The sequence below is a fragment of the Dipodomys ordii genome, unplaced genomic scaffold (assembly GCF_000151885.1).
Source record: "Dipodomys ordii isolate 6190 unplaced genomic scaffold, Dord_2.0 Scaffold60, whole genome shotgun sequence".
Lineage (NCBI taxonomy): Eukaryota > Metazoa > Chordata > Mammalia > Rodentia > Heteromyidae > Dipodomys > Dipodomys ordii.
In genome coordinates, this window is record NW_012267276.1 from 7,374,273 (window position 1) to 7,394,662 (window position 20,390).

The 20,390-nt window shown below is 47.6% G+C and overlaps 1 protein-coding gene across 1 annotated transcript in view; it reads right to left on the reverse strand.

Annotated features, from left to right (window-relative positions):
- Fat4 (FAT atypical cadherin 4) overlaps positions 1-5,863 on the reverse strand; it is a 190,065-nt gene extending 184,202 nt beyond the window's left edge. The window contains exon 1 of the mRNA XM_013022110.1: positions 689-5,863. Coding sequence (XP_012877564.1) covers positions 689-5,863 — 5,175 coding nt within the window. The remainder of the gene's footprint in view (positions 1-688) is intronic.
- Between the last annotated feature and the right edge of the window lie 14,527 nt (positions 5,864-20,390).

Below are 20,390 nucleotides of genomic sequence, written 5' to 3' on the forward strand. Positions count from 1 at the left end.
AGGTCACCTTGCAGACTTCTACTGAAGGTTTTCATTGTGCAACAGGGAATTTTTTATTCTGGGATTGCCCTCCCCTGGAGGTCATCCTTACTGAAAGGTAAGTGTAGGTTAGTACCACAGTTCAGTTCATATAAATGGATCCCACTTACTATTTCTCCTTAGCCTGATGATTTCTATGAGGTGATGCATATACTAGAAAAAAATGTCATTAGACTAACCAAGATCATACCTATACTTTTTTTTCTGAAATAGTATTTATGACAGAACCTTTTTCCCCTCTGCTCCTTTTTATTAAAAAATAATAATAATTCAGCATTAAAAAATAAGGGAAAATAACTGGGTAGCAGTGGCTCACAGCTGTCATCCTAGCTATTCAGGAGGCTAAGATCTAAGGGTCTATGTTCAAAGCCAACCTGGGTAGGAAAACCATGAGACTTCAATCTCCAATTAACCTTCAAAAAGCCGGAGACTTCAATCTCCAATTAACCTTCAAAAAGCCGGAAGTGGAGGTGTGTCTCAAGCAGCAGAGCACTAAACTGGTTTTAAGCCCCAGGACTGGCTCAATCAAGCAAACAAACCATCAATCTATCAACCAGTGGAAATCATGATAGGAAGAACACACAAGAGACAATAACGTCCATAAACATCGCATTCACAGCAAATACAAAGAGAATTCCAGAATCATTACCTCTGCTCTCTGCGTCCTGGGGAAAGCCGACGATTTCTCTATGGCGTAAACGTCCACCAGGTAAAGACAGGCGCCCTGCTCCCGGTCCAGGACTGCGGCCGTCTGCAGAACGCCCGTGTGTCGCCCGATGGTGAACAGGCGACCCACTGTCTTCTCCTCGCAGCGCACAGACACGATGTAGTACTCCACGGGGGCCTCGGCGCCCCGGGGGCTGGCCGCCTCCACTGAGATGACGTTGGTGCCGATGGGCTCCCCTTCCTTCAGAATGGTGATGTATTTGGGCTGCGTGAATGCAGGTCCGTCCAGGCCCTGCAGAAGGACGGTCAGTTCCGTAGTTGATCGCCTGCGCTCAGGGCCAAGATCTGTGGCCGCCACGATGAGGTTGTAGACGAGCCGCGAGGGCACCAGGGCGGCCGCCACGCGCAGGTCCCCGCTGAAGCGGTCCACGCTGAAGGCGCCCGCGTCCCCGTTGACGATCTCATACTCCACCTCTCCGTTGACTCCTTCGTCGGGGTCAGCGGCCAGGAGGGTGGTCAGCACCGAGCCGGCCACGGTGGCCGGGTCCACCGCCAGGGCATTCTGCGAGATGAACGTGGGGACGTTGTCGTTGAGGTCCGTGACCAGGATGGTGACATTCTTCAAGGCGCAGCGCCTGGTCTCCACGGGCATGGCCTGGTCGCTGGCCCTCACGGTCAGCTCAAAGAGGTTGGCGAACTCGCGGTCAATCTCGGCGCTTGTGTAGATGACCCCCTGGGCCTCGTCTATGCAGAAATGGCCCCCGCGGGGCCGCTGTTGCACAATGGCGTAGGCCAGCCGGCCGTTGATGTCGGCGTCGGGGTCGTGCGCCGTCACGGAGAGGACCGGCGAGCCGACGGGAATGTTCTCCTCGATGGACTTGAAGATGTCCCCGGGTGGAAAGCTGGGTGCGTTGTCGTTGGAGTCTCTCACCTGGATCACCACTGACATGGTGGATGAGCGAGGGGGCCTGCCGTGGTCTTTGGCAGTGATGTTTAGTTTGTACAGAGACTGGGTTTCGAAGTCCAGTTTCTTGGCGAGGAAAATGCTGCCAGTGTTGGGGCTGATGCTGAAGGTCCCGTGGTTGTTGGTCCCGGTGATGCTGTAATGCAAATCGGCATTGTCCCCCGAATCCGAGTCCGTGGCCGTCACCGACGACACCAGCTCACCAACCCTCATGTTCTCCAAAACGTCCACCATTAGCGTGGCCTTGGGGAAGGAAGGATTATTGTCATTTTCATCTAAAATCTCGATGGTTAGTGTACAGGTTGAATTGAGGGAGATTGCTCCTGAATCCACTGCCTGGATCACTAGGGAATAGGCGGGTGTGGTTTCATAATCCAGGGTGCCGATAAGCGTCACCTGACCTGATATGCTGTCCACAGCAAAATGCCTTTCTTCATTTCCTTTGATGAGATAATAATGAATCAGTCCATTATTGCCTTCATCGACATCTGAAGCCGATACCCTTAAAACCTGGGTCAGGTTAGCTGCTGTCTCTGATATGGTAGCTTGGTAAAAGTCTTTTAAAAATTTAGGAGCATTATCATTTATATCTTTCATGTACACATGGACACTTGCCTGGTCCTTGAGCACATGAGGGAGCCCCTGGTCCATGGCGATGACTGTGAAGCTGAACATGGCGTTTCCCCTCTGTCTCACAAAAGACTCCCTGTCGAATTGACGAGTGCTTGTGATTTCCCCGGTGATGGCATGTAACTCAAAGTCTGGCTGTGACATCTCAAAGGAATACCTTACTTCTCCATTAGGCCCCAAATCTTTATCGGCAGCACTTACTTTGCCCACAAATGACCCAGCTGCCTGCTCCTCTTCAAAGTAAAACATGTAATTAGTGCTGTTGAAAAGAGGTCTGTTATCATTAACATCTTCTAGAATCACAGTCACGTTCACAGTAGCACTGAGTGGTTCAATGGCTCTGTCAGAAGCAACAACCATCAGAATATATCTGTCTTGAAGCTCACGGTCAAGTTCACTTTTTATATACAGCTGACCATCTGGGAAGATGCCAAACACACCCGCGGTGTTGCCTTCCACAATGTCATATGCAATTTCTCCATTGGCCCCAGAGTCCTGATCAGAAGCCTGAACTTGGAAGAACCGAGAATTCACAGGTTCAGACTCAGAAAGAGTGACCTCATAAGAAATCTGGTCAAACACAGGTGGGTTGTCATTGACATCATGGACATACACGGTTACAATGAGGCTAGAGGAAAGCTGGGGCACCCCGGTGTCACACGCCAAGATTTCCATTTGGTAAGAACCAGCGTGTGCATCCAAGGAACCCAGAAGACTAACAGTACCATTCCTTTCATCGATGGCAAACAGATTCATGGGGTTTTGTTTCAGACTATAGACCACTAGGCCATTGACACCTTCATCGGGATCCTCTGCTTTAGCTTGGAAAACAGTGTGGCCAGCCTGCCAGTTCTCTACCACATTGACACTCTCCACGGCCTGGAGGAAATGAGGAGCGTTGTCATTCAGATCCTTCACTGTTATGTTCACCTCTGTGTCTCCAGTCACTGCACCACCACTAGCTACTACTTTGAGCTGATAAAATGCCTGGTCTTCTCTGTCGATCACACTGGCTGTGGTCAGCTGTCCTGTGGCCTGGTGAATGGCAAACATGCCTTTCTGGTCCCCAGTGGTAATGACATAAGTGATGTTCGTGTTGAGATCCATGCTTGTCGCTGACACTCTGCCCACCTGATAGCCCAAAGCCACGTTCTCAAACACCACAAAGCTATAGGCCGCCTGGCTGAACACAGGCGGGTTATCTTGTGTGTCCAAAACCGTGATGGTGACAATGGCCTGGTTGGGTGATTGTAAATTGCCACCATCAGTAGCCACTACTTGCAATTGGTAGGCTGTTTTCTCTTCTCTATCTAGGGCCATCCGAGTAGAAATCACCCCACTCTGAGCATTGATCTGAAACCTGGACCTGTCCCCTGCTGAAATGGTATACCTGACAGTTCCATTGGGCCCCAGGTCAGGGTCAGAGGCAGAGACAGTGGTCACATAGCTCCCTCCTGGTTCATTCTCTTGGATATGAGCAAAATATTGGACAGGATAGAACACTGGAGTGTTATCATTCAGATCCACCAGACTCACGTTGATGCGGGCCACGGATGTCTGGGGAGGGGAGCCCAGATCTGTGGCCATAACCCACAGAGAATAGGAGGCTTGCTCCTCCCTGTCCAGAAAGGAAACTGTGCTCAACCTCCCCGACAAAGGGTCCAGCCGGAAGGCCCTGTGGGCACCTTCTGGTTCCTGTAGGGAGAAGCGGACTGTCCCATTGTCACCCAAATCCCCATCCTCTGCACCAACCACGAGCAATTCTGTCCCAGTTGGGGTATTCTCTACCACAGACACCTGGTACCCTTGTGGCTGGCTAAACACTGGCTTCTGGTCGTTCACATCCAAAAGAGTAACGACTAGCTGAGCGTAGGACACTCTGGGGTGGACTCCCTGGTCGCGAGCACTGATGTTCAGTACAATCTGGGACTCGAGTTCACGGTCCAGGCCCCCAGAGGCTGCAGTGGTCACCAGGCCACTGTGCTCACTTATCCGGAACCACCCCAGTTCATTGCCAGAGACGATGCTGTATCGCAGGTTGGCATTGAGCCCTGAGTCCCCGTCCGTGGCAGACACCCCACTCACGTAGCTCCCAGGGGGCGCCTCCTCACTCAGGTTCACCCGGTACACCTGCTGGGCAAAGACTGGCGGGTGGTCGTTGATGTCATTGACAAAGATCACCAAGCTGGCCACAGACGAGCGCGCCCGGGTCTCTGCGGTGGGGGGCACCCCAAAGTTGTCAGACACGGAGACCGTGAGGTTGTAGGAGGGGATGCGCTCGCGGTCCAGGGCACTGGCCACTTTGATGAGGCTCAGGTTGGGCACTTTGCTCCTCTGCACCTCAAAGTGGCGCTGCTCGTTGCCTCCGAGGATCTGCACAGAGATGTTGCCATTGGCCGCCGGGGAGTCGGCGTCGGTGACGGTGAGCAAAGCCACCACGGTACCCACCTGGGCATTCTCGTCCACGGAGGCGTAGCGGGATGTGGCCGGGAAGTACCGGAACTTCACCACCGGGTCGTTGTCGTTGACGTCCAGCAGCCGAATGAGCGCCTCGGCGCGCCCGGTCAGCGAGGGCACACCCCGATCCATCGCCTGGACGGTCAGCGCGTACTGGCGCCGGGCCTCGAAATCCAGCGGTTCACGCACCGTGATGAGCCCGGTCTCGGGGTCCATCTGGAAAGGGGTGCCCTCGTCCTGCAGCCGGTACCTGATGTCCGCGTTGGTTCCCTCATCCGCGTCCGCCGCCGCCACCTGCAGGACGCTGGAACCCACGGCCGCGTCCTCGGGCACCCCCGCCTGGTACTGGGTACTGTCGAACACCGGGGGGTTGTCGTTGATGTCCTGCACTGTCACGTTCACCTGCAGGTACCCCCGCCGCTTCGGCTCGCCTTTGTCCTCCACCTCCACCAGGAGCTGGTACTGCGGGGTGGCCTCGCGGTCCAGCCCGCCCTTGGAGACGAGGTGCAGGAAGGCGCCCTCGCCGCTGGGGTTCAGGGTGACGTCCAGGCGGAAGCGCCCCGCCGCGTTGCCCTGCACGATGCGGTAGGAGCGGTGGTCCACGCCGTTGGAGCCGATGTCCGCGTCGGTGGCGGTGTCCAGGATGACCTGCCGCCCGCTGCCGCTGTCCTCCTTGAACGTGACCACGATGGAGGGGTCCGGGAAGACGGGCGCGTTGTCGTTGAGATCGCGCACCAGCACGCGCACTTCGGTCGGATAAGTAGGTGAACTGGACAGCACCACCAAGTTGATCACGTCGCTAGGCAGACTCTCGCGGTCGATGGTGGCCGTGGTGTACAGGACTCCGGTGCTGCTGTTGATGGCGAATAAGGCGTGGCTTTCGCTGAGCCGGTAGGTGAAGCCGGGGCGCGTCTGAATGGCGCCCACCAGGGTGCCGGGCGGTTGTTCTTCCAGAACCTGAAACACTTGGCGCTGCTCGGCGCCCTGGACCCAGGCGGGGCCGGGCAGCAGGCAAAGCAGCCACAGGACTCGAAGGAGCTGGGATGGGCACAGCGTGAGGGGCGGCGGGCACGCGTGGCCCGCAGCCCCGTCCGCTGCCAGGGTCATGGTCCTTGGCTTCCAGAGCGGAGTCCCCGCAGGGAAGGAAGCTGAGGAGAGGCGGGGAATCCTTACCCGGTCGAATGGAGCAGCGGAGGCGATCGGCTGGGGCTGAGACCCCTAGAGTGTCAAAGGCAGTTCAGTCCGGCCCCAGAAAGACCCCTGCAGCCCCGAAAAAAATGGGTCCAGGTCGCCCGATGCACGCAGGGCGCAGGGGAAGATGCTGAGCCCAAAAGCGGCCGCGGACTCCGCGGGCCCCCGGCGGATCCGCTCAGGAAAGTTGTTCGGCTCTCTGGCTTTTTTTTTTTCTGTTTGCCTTTCCTTGAGTTTTGTTTTTGATCCGCAGGATCGGAACGCTCTGGCTCGGGTGGGTTGGAGGTGTGTGATTTCAGAATTGAATCTGAGCAATCAGTGCAGAAAAAAACAAAAACAAAAAAAAATCTCCAGAAACTTTAGAACTTACCCACTGTGGAGAGCTGGCGTTGTTCAAGGAGCGAGGGAAACCTGGGGAGAGCGATTTCCCTGCCCTCGGGGAGCTGGAGACAGGGAGTTCCTGGAGACCCTTCCTCATAGAAGCGGGCTGCAACACCCCTCCCTCCAATCCGGCCCTGCCGGCGGCCGCCTAGGCCCTCGGGCGGCGTGTGCGCGCCGGCAATCCGCCGCGTTCCCGGAGCTCCGGCGGCGGTGTCCCGAGCGCTCAGCTCTGTTCCTGGCTCTCCAGCCGCCACCGCCGTCGCCGCCCCTGCTGCGGCCCGGAGCCCGAGACCCGACGCTGGCAGCCGCCAGCCCTCCACCGCATCGTTCACCTCCGCCTGGGCGCCTGCCCATCCATTATTTGTACATCCAAGTGGAGCGCGGGGTTCCCTTTCTTCTCGGCCTCCCGAAGGTCTGGCCGGAGCGGCGCGCGAGCCCCCGCGTCCCCTCCCTTCAGTGTGGCATGGGGTTCTCGCCTCCGGCGACTGGGGTCGGAAGCCCTCGCCGGGCTGCGCGCTCCGCTATTGTCCCGGGTCAGTTTCACTTTGTAATCCACAAGGCTTTTTGTTTGGGGCGGGGTGCTGGGTCCCCTCTTCTCTTTCTCCTCCTTGGTCACCGTGGCGATGCCGGCGGGGAAGCTGGACGGGCTGTGAAGGGACCTTGCGCAGCTCCGGGCCGCGCCTGTCAGCGCTCAGCTCGCCTGCCGGGGCCAGAGGTGGAACCGTGTAGCGGCTCGGGCTCGGCGGGTCCCTCCCAGCCCCCGCGGCGGCCCGCGGCCCCGCCCCTTCCCTGCCGCGCGCACTCGCGCACACACACACACACTCATGCGCGCGCAAGATCACACTCAGGCATGCATGCACACATGCGCGGGTGCACACACGCGAACACACACGGGTGTACTGGGGTGCACACATGTGCCCTGCACACATGCAGGCGCACACGGATGCACACGCTTACGCGCGCGCTGTACACGCACGCGCACTCATGAACACCCGCGCGCGTGCACACGCCCATGCAAGCACACACTGGTGCACACACTCACACGCGCGCGCGTGCCATCCACACGAGTGGGCAAGCACATATGCACAAACACACACATACACACACTCGTGCCCTGACCGGGGAAGGGCGGGCGGCGAGCTGCAGCCCAGCTCGGGCTCCGAAACTTTGCTCCGCACTCAGTGATCCCCGGCGCTGGAGTTCTCCGCCACTCCCCCGGGCTCCGGTCCTGTCACCTACCATCCCGCCCCCGCCGCGGCCTCATTGGGCCGTGGTCCCGCTTGCCATACCCACCATGAACGGGCGCCTCTGTCTGTCCCGGCCTCTGATTGGTTGCTCGGGATGCTCATCACTCCCCAGGCCCGCCCCGGGGCTGTGGGCGGTCCGCGTGGGAGTGCAGCCCGGCGGAGGTGTTGAGTAGGGAGGGGGCCACTGAGCCCCTCTTCTTCTCCTGCTCTTCCCCCCCCCACCCCTCTGGGCAAATCTTGGCCAGCGTCCCCTTTATAACCGCAGAGTGCGGCTGCAGAATAGATGGGGGTGGGTCTGGCTTGCGAATAAACTTTAGTGGAGGAGGGGGCGGGAGGGGGCCGACCCCAGGTTGTAAGGCCCGCAGGGGTAAAGGGGGTCGCGGAGAGTAATAAAAGGGAGGCGGGGGGTACGGGCCTGGTAAAGCGGGAGGAAGGATTAAGCCAAGCCTGTCTGGGAATGCGCCGCACAGATTGCCTTAACCCTTTCCGTGCCCTTCCTCTCCCACTGCCAGAAAGATATGCGGAGTTGCTGTGTTGCGGGATCGGTCAGTCACCCATCGCCGGCCTTGCTACGCAGTCCCCGAGCGGCCCCCTCGCCCCTCCGCCCCGCCTTCCCGGAGACTACACCCCTCAAGACCCGTCCCCCAAACCCCATCCTCTGCTAGGGGGCTGGGGGGGGCAGGCGGTGTCTGCTAGGCGTTGTTTTCCTCACACCTGGAATTCGGGTGTCAGAAAAAGCCTTCCCATTTCTGAGGTGACCACAGCGGCCTTTGGAACAGAGTCCCGTTCTTTCTTCTGAAAAAAATTAGTTTTGGAATTTTGACCCATGATGGAGTAATTTCGCCCTCTGGATACTTTGTAGCCAAAGGAAATCTAATAAAGGTTTTGTTTAGTTTGGGGTCCAAGGGAAGACGAGGGATACGAAATAGGAAACAAAATGTGAGGAAGTTGGAAATGCTAACACCATGCCCGCCTGCCACGTCTTACGGGCGGCGGGAACTCTCCTCATCTTTCTTCGCCACAGATAGGTTTTGTGAGAGTACGCTTTGCTTCTCCAACGGAGAAAGAATAACTAGGAGTAAGGTCAGTAATTTTCCCCTTTAAGGGAAGTAACTTGCAAAACCATGAGTTTAAGCCAGACAATGCAAAATATAGGGCATATGTCATACATTTCTTCCTGGCCACAAGAACGCCCCTCCAAACGCGAAGCGCGCCGCGCGCTGACATGAGTCAATACTGCCCTCTGATGGGCACTTCCGGCCCTACATCGTTAGCCCTTGGTTTCTTGCTTCAAATTAAACCCAGACTGGCTGGATCTGGTTACAAGTCTAAGGCCTCCTAGCCCAGGGACAGTAAAGATCCCTAAGAATCTCCTACTGGGAGGGGGTAGAAGGGGGAACCCGCAGGGTTAAAGTGGGGGAGGGGAGTGGTAGAAAATGAGGGAGGGGTAACACTGTTGAAAAAGAAATGTACTCACTACCTTAATTATGTAACAGTAACCCCTCTGTACTTTACAATTTTTTAAATAATAAAAGTATAAATCCTCAAAAATCTAAAAAAAAAAAAGAAGAAGAAGAAGAAGCAAAGAAATCTCCTACTAGTGCCTTTCCTTACCTAAGGTTAAAAAGCCAACAGAGCCACAGGACATAGAACATTTTCAAAGCCTGCTCCTGCAGAAGGCCTGGAATCCAAGCTTAACACCATATATAGAAATTTACACGCAGAAATGACCACCATTTCTTAATTTTACCTTACAGCATTCAGTGTGCATACTGCATATGCACCTGTAGTCTGCTGGGATCAGACAAGAGAGTGGAGTCCAGCCATGTCTGGATTTTTCATCTCTGAAAACTATTGAAGTCTTTTTAAAAGGAGATATTTTTAAGCTTTTAATCATTTGCTTTCTCTCTCCATAAAGCCACAACCTTATTGTCATTAGTTTGCTATAATTTGGCAAAAGATTTGTAGATTGAAGTAGTATCTATTATTATTATTATCAGTATATACAAATCATGGTTATGTTGTGTGATTCAGGATAATATCATTTCTCTTTTTGTTTGTAAATTCCTCATAATTCAGTTCTTTTGAAACAAAAGACCAAGAAGCAATCAGATCATTATAAAATATAGTGAATATTCTTGGGTTGTTTTGTTTGTGTCCATCCTGGGGCTTGAACATAGGATCTGAGCACAGGATCCTGGGCTTTTTTACTTGGGCAAATCTCTGCCACTTGAGCCACAGCTGTACTTTCAGCTTTTTGGTAGTTAATTGGAGATAAGTGTTACACTTCCCCACCCACGCTCACTTTGAATATTGATCCTCCTATCTCAGCTTCCCCAGTAGCCAAGATTTCAGGAGGCTGTTTTTCTTGTTGTTGTTGAAGTTGTTGCTTTTTGTTTTTCATTATAAACTTTGCTTGTTTGTTGGGAGATTGAGTGGGATAATCCTCACATGGCAGTAGTTTTGTTTTTAGTCTGTGTCTGTCTATACTAGGGGGTATCAGCTCAGAATGTCATGTTTGCCTGGCAGGCACTCTATCGCTGAGCCATATTCTTGGCTTTCATTGTTTTTTAGGTAGGGTCTCATGTTTTTGCCCAGGAACTGGCCCTCAACTGCAATCCCTCAACCAATGGCCTTCTAATAGATAGGATAACAGGCACTGAGTATCAATAGGGTCTTGTTAATTGGGATGGAGTCTTGCAAACTTTTTTGCTTCCTAGCATAACATTGACCAAAATACATCATACTTACATGTTGGTTTGTTGACTTGAAACCCCTTTGCACAACTATTTAAAGATAATTTAATTTAAAAAAGAAAAAAAAGAGGGAGAAAGATAAAGAAAGAGAGACACACATACAGAGAGACAGAGACAGAGCGAGAGAGACAGAGAGAGCTGGGCCTCTATGGCTCATGCCTATAATCCTAGCTACTCAGAGACTTGAGGATGAAGGTACAAATCAGCCCAGGCAGAAAAGTTTGTGATTCTTCATTTCCAATTAAGGAGCAAAATGCTTGAGTGATAGAGTGATAGCCTTCAGTGAAAAAGCTAAGGGACAGTGTCCAGTTCTAGTCCTAATACCAGCACAAAAATAGATAGATAGATAGATAGATAGATAGATAGATAGATAGATAGATAGATAGATAGATGAAAGATATTTAGCCTTTCCAGACCTTTGTACGAAGTTTCTGTTCTGGCTTTCAATATTTGGCACTTAGTCTTTCCATTTCCTATGACTCCATTGTTTGAGTGCGTGTATATATGTATATCAAGTAATTATATATACATATGTTATATAATATGCTATATATTATATGGCACCATATAACATAATATATGATATTCATGTGTAAACACATATATGTGGATATGTATGGTGGTGCTTATAGCTAGCGACTGTTTAATTTTTAGCTAGTGTTTACTTTTCAAAGATTATGTGGAACCACAAGTATACATAAATAAATCTGAAACTACATGATGGAAGCTAGTATATTTTTTAATGTCACACTTTGCAGGAGAAACAAAATGAAGGGTTTGTGTTAAAAAATCCTTCATAATCTAGCTCATGTTAGTGTGTGAGAAAACCCACTGGAATGGAAATAGCTGAGACTAAAGTGAGACCAGGTTTCGGAATACTGTGTCATTGGCCTCAACTGAGTTATGACTCACTGCAATTCGGAGAAACTTCTCAGTTCAACACTGTTTGGGATGGTCTGTTGTTTTGTTGAAGAACTCATCATATTTTAATCTTTAGATACATGTATCCTATTTATCACAAATTATATAATCAATATGAGAATGCTTGAAGACTGTAGGTCTCATACCAAAAAATACTTCAAAATACAGTATTAAGTTTTTTATATGAGAACTTGTAATATATTCAAAATATTTGAAGTATAATATATATTTACATGCTTAAAATATATGCTTAATATACATATTATATAATAAAATATAAAATATGCACATTTATATAAATATACATTAAGTTATATAATATGTAAACATTATATATGTGAATATAATATAAGTATATAAATGTTATACACACACACACTGATGGGTCACATCAGTATGTCTGTATGAGGATCATGATTCAAAGTCAGGCCAGCAGACAAATCTGAGAAACTTGTACCTCTAAAAAAAAAACTGGAAGTGAGGTTCAATACCTTTAAGTGAAAAACCCAAACAAAATCTCCACGTCCTGAGTTGAAGACCATCACAAAACAAACAAAAGAAAACAATTTTTAAAACTACAGGATACACAGTAGTGAATAAAACAGACACAACATCTATATCTCTGTGGAAATTTGAAACATGATGCAAATATTCAATGAACTTCAAAAGTATTGCTCATTAGTTATTGTTTCCAGGAAAAAAATGTTTCTCTCTGTAACTGAAAGTAAAGCAGCTAGTCAGAGTTCAGTTTGGGGCAAAACAAAAGGAAACATTTGAATGTTGATTGCTTTCAATCGTGACTTGTTTAAGGGAGATAAAAGATGGGTCTTTTAATATGAATTTCTATTGTATTTTTATGTATGTAGTTCTTTCTTCTGAAATTATTTATGTCATTTGCCAATGAAATCAATTGGAGTTTCAGGTACACACACAAAACAGACACGCATACATATAGTTATTGCCCATTGTGGTATTAAATCTATTTTGCTTCCTTCATGAGTACTTACTTTTCTGTTCAGCATTTTTGTTATACTTTCTTTTACCCTAAGCGTAAATAAATTTTCATAAAACTTTGATATTTTTTCTCTGATTACCCTTCTTCTTCCTTTTCCCAAAACTTCATTGTATGAATGGGCTAGAACCCAGGAAAATAAAAAATTACTCTTCCTTTCTTTCTACCTAAAGTGACACTAGGAGTTTAAAAGGTGTTTACTCAATTCCATTCCTCAAAGGGTGACTACAAATTTTAAAAAGCTAAATTAGAAAAAATAAAGATAAAAGAAGTAATAGAGGGTTTGAACTCTCTAACACAGCATTTTCTGAAGTACCTTTGGTGTTTATTCTAACCAATGTTCCCAGTTGGGCTCATCAGAGGACTTTTAAAGTGGTGCTGCAAAAGAGAAATTCCATTCTCAGATATTTCTTTGTTTGTACTAGTCCTGGGGCTTGAACTCACCTAGGAACTGTATCGGAGATCTGTTATTTTTTTGCTCAAGACTCTGCCACTTGAACCACAGCTTCACTTCTGGCTTTTTGCTGGGGGGAGGGAGGGCGCGGGTAATTGGAGATCAGAGTTTTACAGATTTTCCTGCCCAGGCTGGCTTCCAACCAGGAACCTCAAATATCTCCCTTCTGAGTAGTTTAGGATTACAGGCATGAGCCACTGATGCTCAGCAGAATTTTTTGTTTTTAAGTGTAAGATACCATGTGGCTTGAAATTCAGCATCTGGTAGAACCTTAGAATCATTTCTATTGGGCATTTCTAGTGAGATACTCTCTCCTTCATGGCTCTTCCACCAGGGTGCTACTTTAATCCACTCACCCAACAGTTTTCAGGCAGACATTCCACAGAGGTTGTCTTCCTCTCTGCAGCCACCATCTCTGTGCCACGCAGTAGAACCACATATGGCTGTGCTCAATCTGAGTCTATTGGCAGGTAACAGTTGTGCCATGTACAAATACAGGAAATTATAGCCCCTCTGTGTGTGTGTGTGTGCGTGCACACATGCGCATGTACACACCAATACTGAGGCTTAAACTCAGGCCCTCAAGCTCTCTCTTGGCTTTTTTTGTTCCAAGCTGGTACTCTGCCACTTGAGCCACACTGCCATTTCTGGCTTTTTCCTGGTTAATTGCAGATAAGAATCTCTCAGCCTTTCCTGCCTAGGCTGGCTTTGAACCATGATCTTCAGATCTCAGCCTTCTTAGTAGCTAGGATTACAGGCATGATTCAACTATGTCTGTGTCCACAAATTTTATTTTTTAATTTTTGTCGGTCGTGGGGCTTGAATTCTGGGCCTGAGCGCTGTCCCTGAGCTCTTCAGCTCAAGGCTAGCACTCTACCACTTGAGCTACAGCGCTACTTCCGGTTTTCTGGTGGTTAATCAGAGATAAGTGTCTCATGGATGTTCCTGCCAGAGCAGGCTTTGAACCTCGATCCTCAGATCTCAGCCTCCTGAGTAGCTAGTATTACAGGAATGAGCCACTGGCGCCCAGCTCAGAATTTTTAATAATACCAGTGGCAGCAGCCAGACATACCACTTCATTGACTACAGCAAATGCCATGGACTGGTTACAAGTCATTTCTCTTTCCAATGATCTAATCACCAAACTCTATAGTAAATGTCCTATTTGAAAAAGGTAGACCACCTTACAATTCTACCAGAAAGGCAGGAATCTTTATCCAAGAAGATAAAAATCAGTCCACTTTCATTTTTCTTTTAAGTGAAGGAGGGATTATAGGGCTGAGATCAGAATGTTTTATTGCCTTTGTAAAAATGCTTATTGAGAAAGGGGGCCTACAGAAATGGGGGCTCCCTCTGACATGCACAATTCATCAAGATTTATTTAATATGATAGTATTTGAACAAATCATGGATTCTCCTTAATAAAGAAGATTAGTATCTGAGTCCAAAGTAATGAACATAACGCACATGGATCTCAGCATATTAAAAGACAAAAGAAAAATAACAGGATCACAGAAGTGCTTGGTAGTTTATGATACTCAAAGCCCTTATTAACAGAGTACACTATTTGCACTACTTAGCTGGAACATTCCAGATGTTCCTTGCCTTTATAAACATATCACAACATCTTAATTCTTTGTTTATTTGAATTGCTCCTTTGTCCTGTCTCTTTTTCATTCCATTTGCAATCAGAGAGTCTGTGATTAAAACTGCCAAACATATACTTTAAAGAGACACTGGGCTGTGATTTGGGTTATGGGTAGTAATTTTTGAATGGCAGAACACATTAACCCCTTCTTCCCTGCCCTGCTCATGAACTCAGAACAGAGCACAAAGGAACAGAAAACATAAACACATAGAGGACAGAAAAGCAAGCTGATTTCCAGATTACATACTTGGGGACAATTTACACTATGGAGAAACAAAAGCATCAGTTTTGAATTTACAAAAATGCATCAAAGCCATGCACCAGTGGCTTTTGCCGAAAATCCCAGCTATTCAGGAAGCTGAGATCTGAGGATTACAGTTGAAGCCAGGCTGAGCAGGAAAGTCCATGAGACTTTTATTTCCTATTGGCAAAGAAAGAAAGAAAGAAGGAAGGGAGGGAGGGAAGGAAGGAAGGAAGGAAGGAAGGAAGGAAGGAAGGAAGGAAGGAAGGAAAGAAGGAAGGAAGGAAGGAGAAAGTTATAGACACGTGCTACACTTAGAGGTGAGTGATGCCCCACCTCACCAGAAAGCAGCAAGAGCCGGGCAAGAAAGGTGGGGGGGGGTGGTAGGAGAGAGAGGAACCTTGTAAAGCTCAGGCTTGGGACGAGACAATAAGAGAATTCATTTCTCCCCACATCTGCAGCTCCTCACATCCAGCCCTTGTACCCTTGGCGAGGCCATCCTGTAGACTCACCCCTCCTCATTCTCCAGAGCTAATCCCTGACCGGGTGTATAGCTCATGCGTGGTTCCTGCCAGCAGGATGGCACAGAGAGGAGTTGGAGACATTTTACATCCCCAGTTTTTGGCTCATAACTAAATAGATGCAGCTAGGAAGACAGAGGACAGCTCGTGGATTGAGCAGAGGCCCTCATCGCAGTCACAACCAAGACACCTTGTCTTATCTTCACTCTTGCTAAGACTAGGTGTGAGGACGCAGGGGGTCTCTGTGGATGCAGGGTCTGGACCTGCACCACACCACCTTGATGAGAGAACAACTTCGAGCTCATTCTCACTGTGGGGGTTCCGGAAGTCCAGACTAGTGCTGGAACCAAGGTCCCCACCAACAGTGTTTAAAGAAACCCTCAGCAACCAGGCACCAGTGTCTTAGCAACTCAGGAGGCTGAGATCTGAGGATGATCAATGATCACAAGTCAAAGCCAGCCTGGTGAGGAAAGTCTGTGAGAAGCTTATCTCCAATCAACTACCAAGAAAGCCTGGAAGCAGAGCTGTGGCTCAAGTGGTAGAGCAAAACAGCTCAGGTCAGCATCTAGGCCCTGAGTCCAAGTCCCAGAACCTCAAGAAAGGGGGGAGGAGGGTAAGGGAGGGAAGGGGAGAGAGGGTCAGGGTGCAAAGGAGAGAGAGTAGGAGGAGAAGAGGAAGAGGGAGAAGGAGAGGGAGAGGGCTGGGGAGAGGGAGAGGAACAGGAGCATTAAATGGATACCAATGGCTCACTGCTATAATTCTAGCTCCTCAGGAAGCTGAGATTAAAGGATGAAAGCTACAAGTCAGGTCAGGTAGAAAAGTCTGAGAAACTCCATCTCCAAATAATCAGCAAAAAAGCCAGGCTGGAAGAATGGCTAAAATAATGTCAATTGTGAGCAAACAAGACAAGTGAGAGCTTCAGGCCATGAGTTCAAGTCCCAGCACAAAAAGAGGGGGAATATAAAAGACAGATAACACGAATGTCTCTGCACAAAATTCCCAGCACCTAGTAACACAAAAATTCATTTCAATAACACCTGTTATTCATCACACATGAAGAGAAGGCAGCTTACATCTGTGATCTTTCCTTCAAAACATAATACCAGCCAAATCACAAAAATAGCATCAGACAACATCAAGGGAAGAGAATTCCTGCAAAATATTTTACCTGCCATAGTCATCACAATGAAGAAAAGCCTTAGGGTGGTGGTCCATGCCTAGAACCTCAGGAACTTGTGATACACGGGCAGGAAGATTGAGTTCAAGGCCAGCCTGGGCTATATAGCATGAGTCTGTTACAAGAAAAATAAGATAGTAACTTGTATAGAATTCCTGGCACAGAATCCTGAGGTATAGAAAGGAATTTGTAAAAACTGAGGCATTCCCTAAAATACAGAACTTAGTTCATAGTAATGCATCGAGTTTGGTTTATTAATTAGGACAAGTGTGCCATAACATTGACAGATATTCACGAGAGAACTAGCTGTCCAGTGTATTTGAACACTTTATACTGTGCCAATGTTTTTCCTATAAATCTAAAACAACTAAATAAATAACCCAAACACCTAAACAACTAACTAAAACAACTAATAACAAAGGTCAATATCTAAAACAAGAGTTATATGCATATATAAACAAAAAGTGCTGACTTTGTTCAGACTCTAGTGTAACTCCTTTGAAGAACTAGCAGACTTTAACAAGATGAATATCAGAAAGCGGAAACACACCTTGTCAGAGCAGTGAGATCTAGGAGAGGGAGGCAGAGGGAGGCAGGCAAAGAGGGAGAGCAGGGGAATATAATTCAATATACACATGTAAAAATGTCACCCGGCAACCTGAGAGATGGGTGAGGCTGGGAGAGATGGAGAATGACTTGATCAAGGTTCATCGTAACCACTCTGGACAGCAGTCTGGATGGTCCTAAAAATCTAAACATAGATCTTCCCTGTGACACAGCCATCCCACTCCTAGCATCTACGCAGAACATCACGAGCCAGGATACCATAAAGACACCTGCACATCCATGTTTATTGCTGCACTATTCATGATAGCCAAGTTATGAAAACAGCCTAGGTGCCCTAGATGAGTGGATCCAAAAAGTATAGTACTATACACAACGGAATTTTACACAGTCACTAGAAAAGAATAATATTATGTCATTTTCAGGGAAATGGATGGAACTAGAACAAATCGTGTTAAGTGAGGTAAGCCAAGCTCAGATGGACAAAGGGCACATGTTTTCTAGGCATTCACACACAGTCAGGGAGGATGTTGTTAGGAGAGGAGCATAAAAGTGCAATGCATCTGATCATACAAAATATGATACATACAAATTATTCATTGAAATGAACTCCAGGAAATGGAAACAAGGGGATTTTTCTTTGTTGCTGTTTTCATTTTTTCTTTTTGTTTTGTTTGTTCTTTTATCTGTCTTTGGGAGGGTAAAGGGGGCACAGAAATTGAGGGACAAAAGAACAAATGCAACAGTGGTACTACTAGACACTATGTGGAAAATGAACTATACAACTTGTGGTGGGGGTAGAGAATGGAAGGGAAAAACTGGGAGAGAGTGAGGAAAAGGCTGACACTGTCCAAAAAGAAAGGTACTCTTTACCTGACTTAGATAACTGTAACTCTTCTGTATATCACCTTTAAACTAACAAGTAAAGTATTTCTTTACAAAAAATAATGTAGCCAGGAGATCATAGTTCATGCCTGTAATCCTATTTATTCTGAAGGCTGAGAATTGAGGATCAAGGCTCAAAGCCAGCCTGGGCAGGAAAGTCCATGAGACTTTTATATCCAATTAATCAGTTAAAAACCAGAAACGGAACAGTGACTCAAAGTGGTAGAGCTCTAGCCTTGAACAATAAAGCTCAGGGACCATTCCCAACCCTGAGTTCAAGTCCCACAACAACAACAACAAAAAGTATAAATATATTGATACCAATTCTGCCAGAAAAATTTCAATACAAAAAAAGACTTATTGTACTCATAAACTGACATGCTGAATTGAAATCCCTCTGTATAATTACTTAAAGATCATTTAAAATAATGTTTTTGTAGCTGGTTTTGGTGGCTCATGCCTGTAATCAGAGCTACTCAGGAGGCTGAAATCAGGAGGACCATGGTTTGAGGCCAATTTAGAGAAAAAGTTCCAGAGACTCCATCTCAGCCAATCAAAAACTGAAGATGGACACCTATTATCCCAACCTCATAGGCATCTGAAAACAAATTAAAGGGTTTGGCTTAGGGGTGGCTCAGGTGGTAAATTACCTACCCAGAAAGTACAAAGCCCCAAGTTCAAATCCTCAGTGCTGCTGGAATAAAATAACCTTTGTTTGCTTGTTATGAGTATATCCTGGCTGAATCTACAAGTATTTTGGGTGTACAAGTACCCAGTGGGCCTGGGTACTGGATGTATGCAAAGAATGTCTTTGTTTTTGCAAGAAACTACCCAACTCACCCCCGAGTGAGTCTGTCATTTTGCATTTCCATCACCAATGAAGGAAGCTCAAAGCTCAGCTCTAGGTGGCTCATACTTGAGCCACAGCACCACTTCTGGCTTTTTCTGCTTTTGTGGTGCTGAGGAATCGAATCCAGGGCCTCATGCATGCAAGACAAGTGCTCTACCACTGAGCCGCCTTCCCAGCCCCCAGCTTGTATTCTTTCTTTTCTTCCCTCCTTTCTTCCTTCACTTTTTTCTCCCTCTCTCTATTCCTTCCTGCCTTCCTTTCTTTCATCCTTCCTTCCTTTCTTCCCCTCTTTCTTTCTCTATTCTTTCCCTCCCTTCCTTCCTCCCTCCCTCCCTCCCTCCCTTCCTTCCTTCCTTCCTTCCTTCCTTCCTTCCTTCCTTCCTTCCTTCCTTCCTTCCTTCTGTGTAGGTGCCAGTTCTAGGACTTGGACTCAAGTCCTGGGTGCTTTTCCTGAGCTCTTTTGCTTGAGGCCAGTGATTCTCAGTTCACCTCAGCCTCATGAGTAGCTAGGAGTACAAGCATGGGCCACTGGTTCCTCTTGGACAATATTTATTGATAAGATACTCAATAAAATTTATTTTGATGAATATTTGCTGCACAAATACAGTGCTTCATATGAACTTATAATTTATGGAGATCACAGCAAACATTTAATATACATATTATATGTGTGTGTACGGGGGTGTGTGTGTGTGTGTGTGTGTGTGTGTGTGTGTGTGATGCCAGTAGCTAGCAATTGTATCCTAACTGCTGAGGAGGCTGAGATCTGAGGATCATGGTTCAAAGCCAGCCTCAGCAGGAAAGTCTATGAGACTTTAATCTCCAGTTGATCAGAAATAAAGCCAAGAAGTCCAGTGCTATGGCTCAACTGGTAGAACACTAAGCTTGAGCACAAAAGCTTAGAGTTAGGGCCCAAGTCTTAATTCTGGCACAGACACAAAATAAAACAAAGGAAAGAAAGATCATGTAATTCTAGCTCATCAGGAGGATCGTGGTTCAAAGCCAGTCTGGGCAGGAAAGTCCATGAAATTCTTATCTCCAACAAACTACCAAAAATGCTGGAAGTGGTGCTGTGGCTCAAGTGATAGAGCACTAGCCTTGAGCAAAAGAAGCTCAGGGATAAAACCCAGGCCTTGAGTTCAAGCCCATAACTGATAAAAAAAATTTTTTTTAAAGAAAAAGAAAGAAATACTTGCCTCTCAGTCTTTGACCTCCTCAGAATTCTATGTGAGCTGTTTTTATCAGCGTTATCTGAGGTTCTGGTTAAATACATACGAGGGTCCTTTTACAATCAAGACCTGGAGAATGGAAGTAAAACTCCTCTGGTTTACTGAGTTCACATGGGAGAGTGAGGCAGTGGAGCGGCAGCTTATGTGTGACAGGAATCCACAGACAGCCACGGTCTTCCCATTCAACCCTTCAGGAAGTGGACTCCTACCCTGTCTGGAACATCATACACCACTGCACAATGCACTAGATAGTTACCTATGTGCTAAACAGTCACACTGGAGAAATATTTTCAGAAGTACTGGAAGCTATCTTGGTCCACGTCATCTTTAATAATAATCTAGTCCAAAATGAGATTGCATGAAGTTGCAGAGGTTCTGCAAGGGAAAGGACATAGCTAGCAAGATCAACAGAAAGCCCACGGATTGGGAGAAGATCTTCACTAGCCATACAACAGACAAGGGTCTCATATGTAAAATATACCTGGAACTCAAAAAGTTAAATCCCCCAACAACAAATCCTCAAATAAACAACTGCCCAATAAATAAGTGGGCGAAAG